Genomic DNA, 14,204 nt, shown 5'->3' on the forward strand with positions numbered 1-14,204 from the left:
TATTTTGACCAGCTAGCCCATTCCAGTATTAGTGGCTCATGCCTATGAGAAAAATTGAACGAGATCATAAAATTCTTATTTGAGGGCTAAATCTTTTGGTAACATCTTATCTGAATATCTAATCCATCTTTTAAAATTTTAAATCAAAGCCAATTTGAATTCAAAGAGGTAGCTTAAAAGTTTTAGAGCTCACTAATGCTAATGCTGAATATTTTGCAGTTAAATTGAACCTAAAAATTAAAACAAACTTGTCAAACCCTACTTATTAATAATATTATGAAACCATATAGATGATTTAATTATCCATCAATTTAGAATAAATCTATTAAACTAAATTAGACGAGATCGCTGAAAAATATGATTCAAGGCTTATGCATGTAAACAAAAAACCATGAGTAAAACGATTCAAATCAAACCAATTAGTTTGGTTCGGTTTCTTATGCTAATGGTTTTGTTTTTAATGATAATGGTTTGGTTAAATTATTTGGTATAATTTTGTTTTAATATTGGTCAGGTTGGAATGAAATTGAACCGCGCACACCCCTAGATGGACCTTCCTTTTGTTAATTACTAAATGAAATGCCTGAGAAACTATTTTTTTCTACTTCACTCTTGGTCCAATGTTATTCAATTATCACACCTTTCTCTCCATCTCTAATACTTGGTCAGGTGATGTGATTGAATATGGTTCTGGATTGATCTCAATTTGGTGTATAATACTTCCTAATTGGACCTCAGTGCCTTCTTGGATTTGCACCAATCCTCAATTGGATCTAAATCTAAACATTGGCATGGAGCTAGCGTAATGATGCATGCCTTCTAATGTGTATTTTCCCTGGTTTTAAAAAAGGTTGAAATTGATCCATTTTATCTAGTTTGGATCAGTTTTGTGAGTCCAGCCTTCCTGTGTTTTTGGTTCCGCTTTCACATTTTGTAAAACCGGGAAGTAAATGTGACTTATATATGCGATTTGTGTGCAGACGCTCCCCTTGTTCATAAATTACCATCATCCATTTTGCTAAAGTAGTTGCTTTATATTAAGGCTCAACTGGTTACTTAAAGCAACAATAATAAGTAAATCCTTTAGTCGTAGCATCATACCTTTCTATTTTGAGATTTAATAATTTATAATGCATGAAAATAGAGGTATATCTATAAATAAAACAATAACCCGAAAAAGGTTATTATAATACTGCCGTCAGGCATATAGGCATTTTGGTAATGTTGACGCATGTTTTAATATTATTAGGAGCATATTATAGTTAAGAAATTTATTTTTATGTTAAAATCTGCTTTGAAGATTGAAATTTATGAGAAATATTTTCTTAAATTTTTATTTTTTTATAATTTAAATATTAAAAATAGAAACTGTGATTAAACTCCGAAGCCATCTAAACCACCAAAACAAAAACATTCATAATGAGAGCCAAACCACAACCAAGACCGTGTTTCCAAAATGTTGTGATTACTGTTGACCATTATAGGATAGTGTAAATACAATTTATAATCTGTTAAGTATCTTTTGACCAAACATATCTAGAAAATGGTAAAGTCATGAACTAGCAATGTTAAGATATCTGGAAAATGGTAAAGTCATGAACTAGCAATGTTAAGATGTGAAAGGATAGAAGTATATACTACGATCCGTTGAGTAAAGAAGATACGTAGTCAATTCTTACAGAAAAAGATGCCTATGACCAAGGATGAGGAGCATAGGTAAGTGTGGGCTCCGAAAATTCGGCCCCGGCCTCCCCGCCGCGCGATTTCTTTTTATTCGGCGAGGGAGTTTTAACTGAATAAGTTCCGGGGTAAATTTTGGAATGCAGATGGGTTTGTAGATAAGACACTACCCAGAGATTTCGCCCTCATTTTGCGAGGACTTTATGATCTGAGTTCTGGTTTCCTATAGGCGCAAGCCCCTATAGTTAATTACCCCTCCCGATAACGAGAGAGAACTTTCGATTAAGGCTGGTCGTCAATCAGATACGTAGAGAATACGTAGTATCTGGCATATAGTAGCAGCAATGGGTTTGAGATTGGAGAACTGGATTTGGATTTGGGAATTTGGAAAGGTTTGAAAAGTTTGATATTTAAAATAGAAATTTCACCATCGTGCACTTAAAGCGGATGGTGGGGGAATTGATGATATTCCAGATGCCAGACTGGCTCTCGGGCTTGGCCTCCATCCTCTCCGTCAAATGAAAGCAAAAGGTGGAGCAGAGGGCTGGATGGGTGTAGTATATGTCTGAAGTGAGGTGCAGAAGTAGAGAAGAGCTGTTACTGTAGAGGTGAAGAGGAAGAGAGGGACGGAGCTGGAGTTTTCACGTGAAGGGCTAGGTAGTGGAGTTTGAATGGGAGATCGCTGTAGGAAATGAAGGCAGCAAGATTTAATTTCATTTCTACGACGAGGTGGCCAGCTGCACAGAATTGACGGAAGTGACTAGGTTTCGACAAAACAAGGTATGGCATTAATGCCATTAATCTTGAATTTGACTATTCCTTCATTTGGCATCTGAATTTGTTGAAATTTTATAACTGTAAAACTATACTAGTGATACATCCTCAACGCCTTAATTTTGAAATGACAGGACTGCCTTACCAAAGTCAAATTGCCTCGATTAGCGTGCAATTTTCTCGTTTTGCGCATCGATTGCCTTGTTTAATGTGTCGAATTTGCCAAATATCAAAATTAGACAAATTAATAGTGCATTTAGGGTATTGCCGACGTTTCGATCACAATGACGCAGTCCGCTTTGAGATCGGACGTCGTTTGGGCGACGTCGAGGGTAATTTTTACGTAAGGCTGCCTCGATTTGTGTGCACAACCTCAATTAAATAAATTGGCAATGCATTTAGGGTATTGACGATGTTTTAAACATAACCGCGAAGTCCGTTTCACGATCGGACATCGTTTGAGCAATGAAGAAGGCAATTTTTACATTGTGCCGCCTCAATTTGCGTGCACAACCTCAACTAAATAAATTGACAGTGCATCTAGGGTGATTTCGATGTTCCGAACACAACGATGCAGTCCGTTCGTCAATCCGACGTCGTTTTAGCAGCCTCGCGCTTTAATTTCGGGTTTCGGTCATCCCTTTTGATTGGTCTCGTCTGATTCGATTGCGAGGGGCCTCAACCTAGCAGAATTCGATGTCCTGATCGTAACGGCCCCATCCATTTGGCAATCAGAGGTCGTTTGACCCTTCAAATGACACGTGGCGCCAAGACACGTATCGCTTTACTCACCAGTTTGGTCATTTCGCACGTGGTTTGAGGTATAGGGGTCAACAGTAAGCAAAGGCTAATAAGATCTCGTAGATTATTTGGTCCATTACCACTGCTGGATGGGCATTGCTTTCTCAGAATAATGAAATCTGTTTTTTTAATTCTATCGACTAAGGGAATGGAATAAGGGCAACGGAACAGAATGATTGATTTGCTGTGCAAATAAAATTGGGACACCTGTAAGATGTAGATTGTTTTAGATTTTGGAAAACATATTCTTTATGTGCTGGTATTTATTAGGAAGTAACGCCAGGAATAACTTGGATTGAATTTTGTTTTATTCCCATGTGTACTGTATCATGACATGGTAGATCAGTTGTAAATGCATTTCTCATTTGTTGTTATATTTTGAATGCTTGTGATGTTGACAGATGGTATTCTCTGCACTAGCATTAGCTCAGTGTGAGGTAATTTGGTTTTTTCAACATGTTGGGGTTGCATCCTCAAAATCTAAAGCTGCTCGAGTGCCAATTGACATTGTAAGTTGTATAACTTCTCATTTAATTTACATTGCTTGGATGCTTCATTCTTATTGGACTGTATATGCTTTTCCTGCTTATTACAGGACGCAGCAGATCCAACTGTAGGATTCTTGTTGGATGGAATGGACAAACTCTGCTCTTTAGTTCGCAAATATGTTGCAGGTGAATGATCATTCAGATCATCTTTGATCTTCCTAATCTTAAACGTGTGTTAAATGTATGTAATTGCAAGTATGTGCATTTCAATAGAAATCATCAGATCAATTATAGATGTTAGCTTCACTTAGCTACAGTGTTACCTTCTGAATTCTATGGGATGCAGTAGCTACCTAAGCTCAGCAAATTCATGGCTGAAATTGTTTCTGGAATAGTTGCTTTTTTATTAACTATTCTAGGAAATATTTTTCTGTGTTGTTGATTGAATATTGCAATTCTTATGGTGTTCATACTGGTCTTTAAACCTTATTAGTCTATCTTTCTTTTCAGCAATAAAGGGTTATGCATTATCATACTTATCATCATCTGCTGGAAGAATTAGATTTTTGCTTGGTACCCCTGGGATGGTTGCCTTGGACCTTGATTCCACTTTGAAGGGTTTGTTTCAGCAAGTTGTTCATTGTCTTGAGAACATACCAAAGCCTCAAGGAGAAAACATCTCTGCTGTTACATGCGACCTCTCCGTAAGTGTTTTTTAACTAACTGGTTAACTAGCCTTATTCCATTTATACTGGCATTATTACATATTTTGTAGTTGATGCTTAAATTGCTGATTGCATCTTTATATATGATTATTGCTTGACTATAACAATATTATTGCACAAACTTAATCTATATCATTGTTGGTATCAGTTCCCTCATGTAGAACAATGTCAAACTTCTTACTTATTGAATGTATCTTCTTTAACTTTGACATTAATTTTAATGATAGATATGTATTATCATTCAAAGACGTTATGAACTGACTTGCATATAGCTAAACACATTTTGCCAGTATAAAGCTTATGACAAATTCATGAGTGTTCTTGTAAGATTGCTTTTTGCAGTTGAAGCATGCGAAACTGAAAATAGCCTTGGATGTTTCATTGCAAGTTACCGATCTGACAATGAAAATAGACCTTAGATGTTTGTTGCAAGTTTCTAATCACGCAACATGCCTGTTATTTTATTATATTTATGTGATTGCGAGCACTTGACTAAATGGCTTCGTCATATGGCTAGACATTTTTCCCTACTGTGCCATTTAATGAAAGATTTTATTAAGCACTTAAGTGATGTTTGTGTTTTTCGTAGAATGCAAACGAAAGAGTGATAGCTTTAAATTTTCATATGCTGAAATTTGTGAAATTATCTCTTCATTTATAAAAAAATGGGGGAGATTTAAAGTGCATATAAATGGAATTACTTAAAAAGAGTGATGGAGAATTTTCCTATCCTCCACAGGCTTAAAATATTGTGATTAAGTATGATATAGAAAATAATACATGATCCTAAGAGATAAAAATATTATCCTGTTATGAACTCAATAACAAAGCTTTTATTTTATTTTATGTGCTTTGAGATTTTGCCCTACACAATATATTTAATTGAATAGGATTTATTTTATTTTGGAGTACATATTCTCCATAAAGGCAAGCCTTTAAAATGAATTACAATATAAAAATATTTGACCCTTGATAAAACTTTTGCTTAAATAATTACTTATTTTTATTTATTAAAATAATAGCTAATATTTTATATGATTTTGAAAAAAATATATCATTTTAAAGATTTGTCTTTGAAATTTTAAGGATGATTAGATCAACATAAAATCAAGTTTCGAATAAAAGTCAAAGAAAAAATAAGGAATTATCTTATTTTTAGTAACTATGAGATATTTGAAATTATCTTATATTACGTTTTACATTTTGACTTCAAATTTATGTTAAAGTTGACTAATTCATTTGGAAAGCTTGAGCTTATATTCAAATAACATAGGATCGAGGAAATAGGTAGGAAAGTGAGGCTTTATGATTTAATTGAGAACATCACCCTTGGACTCTAAATTTAAGTAAAAAACTAATAATAGGTAATAGTTCAAACCTAAATTTAACAGGTGTGGGACTTATGAACTTGAAACCTCACTTGAGGTTAAGTCAGCCCAATCGAGTCTTATAAGTCTGCTTGGAAAGGGACGACCAGTTAAACCCGCGTAAGCACTTTTGAAACTATGAAATCCTGGTCTTAATGCGTATGTAAGATATGTTAGGTTATTTAATTTTAGAAAGATGACTTACAGCTGAAAGATTCAAACTACGATATATGATCTTGAGCATATGTATATACTGCCTCATAATATAAATTCTTTATCATCTAGTTTTTAATTTGAGGGTTTTTATTTCTATATGTGGCTCAAAAGACTATGCATATAATATTCATCAGATAAATATATGAATTTAATGTTGTAATACCCATTATTGGGCCTTCCTCATCCTCGAATTTGTAAGTCCCTCTTATGCACCTTATAATGATGTTATTCTCATTTCAACCTAGCCAACTTGTGCCAACACTAATGCTACAAGCCCATTAAATCATACTTATTTTCCACGCCTGTCAATGGATATAAGCCCCAACCTATTGGACCAACCCTCTTATCACAACCCGACTCGGAGGCTCGAATTAATAAGGAGGGAACAGACGGTTGTACAGTTGATTAAATTTTCAATTAATTTAAAACTATCTCAAATAAACTGAAAGAGTCACTAAAACCTCAAAAATTTAAAATAACAAATAATATAAATACCTTTCTCCTTATGCGCACACGATATACATTCTATTCTCTTTTGCTCATTTTATTTAAATCAAATTATACTTGAAAATATTTTCAACTAAAAAGGATGAATCACAACATAACTCAGTGAGTAAATCATACTTATAAATTACAATAACACAAGGTTTTAGGAACAATATGCAGTATCTTTTCAAAAACATAATTTAATTCTATTTAAGATTCATATTCAAACATGATCATTTATAATATGCATATATAATATATGTTTCATATATTGTATCTTTATCCTTTCTTAATAATACAACCGTCACAAGAACCACCGTTTAAAATAGTACCTATGAAGGTATTCTTTTTTCATTTTTCTTTTCATTTTCCATAACATTTTTCATTTACGTGCATAGGTACATTGTGTCCCTATCCAGTACTATAAGGAGTTGTGCTTCATCAGTAAATATGCACATGCAAGCATATTTATTTAACAATTTCATTCATTTTACATTCTTTAACTTTATACAGTAATGTAAAACATAACATGCTAATCATGCTCCATCTTTTGATATGTGAGAGAGAAATTAGTTGCAATAACAATTAAAGACAATTAAAAGATGCAATATTATTACCATAATATTGAAACATGAATACTCACCTCGAAATCTGATGCTTGGACAATCGATCTTAATTATTATTTCGATGACACCAACTTAACATCTATATAAACACCTTGTTATAAAAAAGTAATTAACAAATTGTTCTTAATTTCTTTAACTTGTCATTTATAATTTATTAGTATAACTTCAATTTCAAATATTATTTATTAAAATCTCTCTCTCTCTAATTAACTAATTAATTCCTCTTAATAACTCCCATAATCCATGATAAAATTAATTCTTCCTCACTTTATAAATTTATTGCTAATAATTTAAAAATCATAATTTTATTATTTTATATAAAAAATGGAATTTTAACATTATTATAATTTATTTCATTAATACCTTTCCTTAATTATTTTTAATTAACTTCTACAAATGATTATTAACTTATAAATATGTTATTCTTACATATCTAATATATAAAATAAATTACATTTATTAAAATCTAATATAATTTAAAAGGGCTTTATTTATATTTACATATTATCATTAACTATAAATTCCAAATTTGATATTCTTAAATTACATAACAAATTGTCTCATTCTCTTTAAACATATAAATATAATTTCATAAATGAAGGGAAAAGAAAAACATAATCAACTGGTCTGCTTGAGATGTGATGGACCGGCCGATTTGATTGGGAGGGAATTATGAAGTTTTCTAATCAAGAGGAAGCTATTTATGATTGTTTTTATTAAAAGATGAATTATTTAGGAAAATTTTAACTACAATTAGGAGGGAATTATTTAGAGCAAGTGATCTAATTTGAGTTCAAAATCTAAGAGGTGATTATTAGGGAAAGGGAGGAGGAATTGAGGGGGAATTGCTTAGGAAAGTTTTAATTATAATTGGAAGAGAATTATTTAGGGCGAGAGATCTAATTTAATTCAAATATGAGAATAAATTATTTAGGAAAAAATGGATGATTTAGGAGGGAATTAGGGGAGCCTATTTAAGGCTAACAATAGGGCGATTTCAGGGGTATGTTTTGAGTTTGTTGAAATTAGAATTTCTTAGGTTGTGAGTGATCTAGCTGCTGGTTAGGGATTTGGGAGAGCTGGGTCTTCTTCTCAATTGATGTTTCAACTGTATCTTGTTGTTTTCTTTAATATATATTGCAATAAGAAGAGTTTTGGTTTGTTTAGTGTTCTTCTTTCTAATTCTTTATTGTCGTTTGTTGATTTCGAGGAAATTTTATCCATTTCCTATCAAATTAGTATCAGAGTTTTTTTTTGGACCTATTATTGCTAAGAAGGTGGATGTGTTGGAAGACAAAGTGGTCCAAATCAAATCTCGGTTGGTGTTGAAGTTCTCAACCATTAAAGGAAGGCTTCATCCTTGGAAGGAAGTCTTTCTAACCTAGAGGATATGATGAAAAAAATATTAGAGTTTCACCCTCAACCGATAATATCGGAGGCAAGTGCATCGTTGACAGAACAAGGAAATGGGGGAAACTCTAATATAGGGACGATGAGGGAGGATGGGGAAGTGGAAATATTGGGGAAAGAAGACGAGTTGACACCTTTAGAGCCACTTCCAATGAGAGGAAAGAGTGAAGAAGTGGGATTTTTGGTGGAGCTACAAAGTTTGGAAGGAGAAGAAGATGGGGAGAAGATAGAAGCGCCAGACATGGTTCAACCACTCCTACAACAATATCGAGAGGTGTTCCAACCAGTTCAATGGTTGCCTCCTCCATGAGAACACGAGCAAGTTATCATTTTGAAGGAAGGAGTCTCACATATCAGTGTTCATCCATATCATTCTCCCCAACTCCATAAGCATGAGATCTAGAGATTAATCAGGGAGGTGCTAGAGGAAGGGAGCATTCAACCTAGTGACAGTCCATTTTTCAGTTCAATGCTTCAGCAGCAGTTTCCTTCGTTCCACCTTGAGGACAAGGTGACACTTTGGGAGGGGAGTATTGATGGACCTGTCAATTTTATTGGGAGGGAATTAAGAAGTTTCTTAACCAAGAGGAAGCTACTTAGAAAGGTTTTTAATCAAAGGGGAATAATTTAGGCAAATATTAATTACAATTAAGAGGGAATTGTTTATGGCAAGATGTCTAATTTGAATTCAAAATCTAAGAGGGGATTATTTAGGAAAAAGGAGAAGGAATCAGGGGGGAATTGTTTAGGAAAGTTTTAATTATAATTGGAAGGGAATTATTTAGGGCAAGAGATCTGATTTGAATTCAAATACAAGAACAAATTATTTAGGGAAAGCTGGCTGATTTAGGAGGGAATTGGTGAGACTATTTAAGGCTAACTATATGATGATTTCAGGGATATGTTTTGAGTTTGCTAAAATTAGAATTTCTTAGGTTGTGCGGGCTCTAATCGCTTGCTAGGGACTTGGGAGAGCCGGATCTTTCTCTCCAATTGAAGATCCAACTGTATAATGTTGTTTTCTTTCATATATCTTGCAATAAGAATAGTTTTGATGTGTTCTTCTTCTCAATTTCTTATTGTCGTTCGCTGATTTCAAGGAAATTATATCCATTTCCTATTAGATATCTTAGAGGAAGCAACGCATGCTTGCTAATCAAGCTCTTTTGACATCATGACTCCAAGCCATTTGATGTTAGCAAACTAGATCAAATAGTACCCTTGTTGATATAACCATGAGATCTTAATTGAATCTATTTATTCCCTATCAATTAACTTAAACCATAAATATTGAACCAAATTCTAAATTTAAGCCTTAGAAATCTTCTTAATTGATAATGTTCTTCTACGAGCAAGAGTTGTAATCAATTATAGAGGCTTGCACTTATAAGAAATCTCAACCCCATATCTAAATAGGCCCTAACATTAAATCAGGAAAAATCTAGTTCATAGAACTTAATCTAGCTTAATAAATATTACCCTCAAGTTATCTCTTACATATTCAGGATGCTCAAGGGTATGAGGTGGCTTTTCATGAGTGATTATTAGGGAAATAACTTCTGCAAAATAGGTTTAACTGCTCATGTGGCACTAAATGTCTTAGGTAACATGGCTAGAAGAAGTACAGAAGTCCAGTACAAAATAGAGTTATCACCTAATTCGGTAACTCATGCAGTCCATTTAGACCACATGTAACTTTCTACTGATCTGATCAAGTATATGAAATCTTATTTGCTCTCCTGGAGTTAGTTGTTTTTGGTCTATTATTTATTTCATTGGCTCATTTACTCATGATATTTATGGTAATTGGTTTGAGTGTTCCATTTATTTGCTCGGGGGACATTTTGTTTCTTGGAATCCCTCAACCCTTTTGTTTAAATGCTTCTTTGTGTTTAGTGGATTTTATACATGATTATTGACTGAAGTGTCATGGCTTCCATGAGGATATCTGCCCTCCCTGAATGTTGAGGATTCCACTCGTTATGCATTGAGGACTTCTCACTTTTAAATGCTTTGAGGATTCAAAATTAGTAGTTTAAGGAATATTCATGCACTTTCTAATTCTCTCTCTTTCTTTCTCCTCCTCTTTCTCTACTCCGTTTTCTTTCTCAATTCTTCAATAGATCCATCATTTTTATGATCATGCGGCGTCAAAAAGTCAACAGAAATAGATGGAGGGGGATCCTTAAAGCTTATCTCAATGCTTTGGATAATGCTGATGATAATGATAAAGCTTAATTAATTGATCTGTCAGTTAAAATTTGCTATGAATGGTGGCACATTCCAGCATCACTATTATCATTGGATTTGTCCCAGTTTGGGGTCAGCTTACTTTGATGTTCCTTTATGTATCTTCTTGTAACTTCAGAGTGTGTACGCTAGTGTTATATCCACACTTTCCACTTATAAAACAGCATAAAATTCTCTGTTTCCATTAATTTTCTGGTGACTTTGATGTGCAGTGCTTTGCATTGACATTTTTATTACCCTTGATTTTCAACAGATACCTGTTTTTTCATTGGCACATATGTTTCTAATTAATTTGTTTCTCTTGCATGTATATTCCAACTATTGCAGGAATTGCGGAAGCACTGGTTATCAATCTTAATGATTGTTACATCTTCACGTTCATCAATAAACATAAGACACTTGGAAAAGGCCACTGTGTCAACTGGAAAGGAGGGTTTGCTGTCAGAAGGGAATGCTGCCTACAATTGGTCCAGGTGCTGCCAAAATTTTGAACCGGCGATACTTAATTTAACTTTTAAGTTGTCTCTATTAGTGTTTAGCTTGATCATAAGCTTTTCTGTTCACTTTCATTTTTTTATTACTCTTGAGGATACAATCAAGAAAAAACCTTAACTTTGTAGAGAATTGGTTATGTATTTTTGCCGAAGTGCATAGAACTGGCATGGAATCTTAATACACAAGGTTGCACTGCTACTCTTGAATGTGAACAATAAATGCTCCTTAGCTCGCCATATTTTGTAGATCTCTTTGTCGCAATAATTATGTATGTGGCAAAGTTGATTACACTAGATATTAGCTTGCCATATGCTTGCCATATTTCTAAGCCAGATCTTCCTCCTATAATTTGATATATCACATCTATCACGGATTAAAAGCCTAAGTTATGAGCAACACAAATGAGGTCAGCTAAAAAATGAGAACGCATGGCAATGAAAATTAGAAGGTTATGAATACATCAACAGATGAGCTGGCATTAAAATGCTCATAACACATTAAGGATATAGAATAAGGAAAGTGACATCCACCAGTGAAAAAAGTGTAGGCAGCCTGCTGTGAAGCTTTGGGAAGAGAAAAAATCAGAAAAATATGGAATAACTCTGCTTTGGTCAGTAATGCATATTTTTTTTATATTTTCGGATTTATTTTGCTTGTTCTACAATTTAATGGTTTAGTTCTTGGGGTTCGGGATTTCACTCGTAAATTTATTCTTTGTTTAATGTTGATTTTCCTTCTTTTTTCTGGAGAAAAAATGGAGCTAAGCAATATAGCATTTTAAAAGAGGGGTTTTTATAAGCAACTAAAAAAAGATTTGTCATTTGTGGGGGCAATAACGATTGACCCTTGCCATTGCATCCCATCAAGCCATCCACTTGACATATGGATGGGGAGGTTAGATAGACGGTGTGTCCTACTGGTTATTTGACATGTGATTAGAGGATTGGAAGAGAGAGGGAATCTGAGGTCTGAGAGAGTGAAAGGAGAAGAGAGCAGAGGGATAAAATACTAAAGAGAGAGTTTAACAAGTTATAAGAGGCTTCAAATTTTATGGTTCAAGGAAACCCTAGTTTATGGAATTTTCATGTCCCCTTTTTCTCTTAGATTTTTTCTTGCCATCTCTTGTAGGGGGCAAATTATTACGTCCGGTCACCTGACCTAGAAAATAGGTCCGGACATCCACTAAAAAGTTGCCACGTGGACTGCGCTTTTGGCGCGCTTGACTTAAAATTCTGCAGACATGTGTTCATTCCACACGTCAAAATTTTAGTGGATATCCGGACCTATTTGAAATAGGTCCGATGACCGGACCTAATAATTTTCCCTTGCAGGGGTAGGGAAATTTAACATAATCTTCTTTTTTTATTGCTTTTGTGAAATTATTGGAGAATTAAACTAACACATTTTAGGGAAATTTAACTTAATATACTTTTTGTGTTGCTTTTGTGAAATTATTGGAGAATAAAATAACACATTTTTACGTCATTTAGTCATGAGTGTGAGGCGGATCCCTTTGATTTAAATTTGAAGTTTTTTAGATGAATCATGACAATATTATTTTGGTGCAACCTCTTTATGTTGGAGGGGACTTGATGAATACAAAGGTTGAGTCTATAAATATGTGAACCTAAGTAATTTACTTGCCTTTTTGTGTAACGTAGAATGCCTGGTTTAACTGAATAAATTATACGAATCCGTTTATTTCACTCAAAATGTTGAACTTCATACTGCAGATGTGTGGACGAGCTCATGTGTCAGCTATCAAAACATGGAAGCCTAAAAAATTTATACTTCTATCATCATCACCTAACCGCAGTACGAATCTTCTCCATTGCTAATGGCAAAATCCACTGTATTACACTGTCTTCTCTAGAAATGAGTTCTCTTTTTTGATCTGCCATTTTTCTTAATTCTAATTTGGCATTCCATCAGGTCTTCAGGAACACCATGTTTGGGCCTGAAGGACGTCCACATCACTGCTGTGCGTGGCTTGGTATAGCCAGCAGTTTTCCTGAGTGTGCTTCCGCACTTATTACAGAGGAGGTATAACTTATTATTTACCGGATAACAAATGATGAATCATGAAATGATTTCTGGTTGCATTTGAATTTATTATTATGGAGGATATTCTATTTTATTGTATTTTCCTTTATTTTTCTCTTTTTTTTGGGGTGTGTGTATGCTTGTGCTGGTATTACAACTCAAAAAAGATGTAGTATTTTACAACTTTATCCCTATTAACAACTGTAAACTCCTTTAGTTCAGCAAACAGTCCACTGTGTTGCCAGTTTGTTAAATCCTCTAATGTTGTTGTCAAGTTATGTTATTTGTAAATTCTATAATCTACAATCTGGACTGATACCTTATCTTTGATTAAAAAAATGATTAAATGTTACTTAGATCTCTTCCCCTTCCATTTTTCCTCGCACTTGACAAATCAATCCTCCCAATTTCTATAACAGATTAGAGTGTCCCTGATGAGGACATCAGAAGATCAACGGCTGCGATCTAGAGTTTATTTTATTTTTGATGTCTTATGTACTAGTTATTAATGTTTTTCCTATTTTACCCTTAGGAGTGATCAAGTGGTGTTGTAGCCCGAAGGGCATTTTAGTCTTTGCTATTTTTCTTTTCATAAGGCCTATTTATAGGCTAGCTTTCTTGTATTGAAGGAGGATTGATATGAAACAAATTTCAGTTTTTGCTTTTGGATCTCTTTGTGAGTTCTAGAGATAGTGGTGAAGTCTAGGAGAGGCTCAAACGAAGTACCCAACAGCCCCTGCGAGTGAGCTCGTGGTTTTCCCATATCTTTTCTTCTTCTTTCCCATTTTTCTCCACCCGAGCTTCTTTTCTTTTCCCCTACCCGACGGCCACCATCATCTCCCC

The 14,204-nt window shown here is 34.1% G+C and overlaps 1 protein-coding gene across 1 annotated transcript in view; it reads left to right on the plus strand.

The window, feature by feature from the left end:
- Nucleotides 1-14,204, plus strand: part of LOC110112681 (probable protein NAP1) — a 33,425-nt gene that overhangs the window by 10,144 nt on the left and 9,077 nt on the right. Inside the window, exons 5-10 of the mRNA XM_020844985.2 lie at nucleotides 3,657-3,764; nucleotides 3,851-3,929; nucleotides 4,254-4,447; nucleotides 11,151-11,296; nucleotides 13,052-13,133; nucleotides 13,251-13,361. Of these exons, the coding sequence (XP_020700644.1) occupies nucleotides 3,657-3,764; nucleotides 3,851-3,929; nucleotides 4,254-4,447; nucleotides 11,151-11,296; nucleotides 13,052-13,133; nucleotides 13,251-13,361 (720 nt within the window). The remainder of the gene's footprint in view (nucleotides 1-3,656; nucleotides 3,765-3,850; nucleotides 3,930-4,253; nucleotides 4,448-11,150; nucleotides 11,297-13,051; nucleotides 13,134-13,250; nucleotides 13,362-14,204) is intronic.

Source organism: Dendrobium catenatum, unplaced genomic scaffold (assembly GCF_001605985.2).
Source record: "Dendrobium catenatum unplaced genomic scaffold, ASM160598v2 fragScaff_scaffold_627, whole genome shotgun sequence".
NCBI lineage: Eukaryota > Viridiplantae > Streptophyta > Magnoliopsida > Asparagales > Orchidaceae > Dendrobium > Dendrobium catenatum.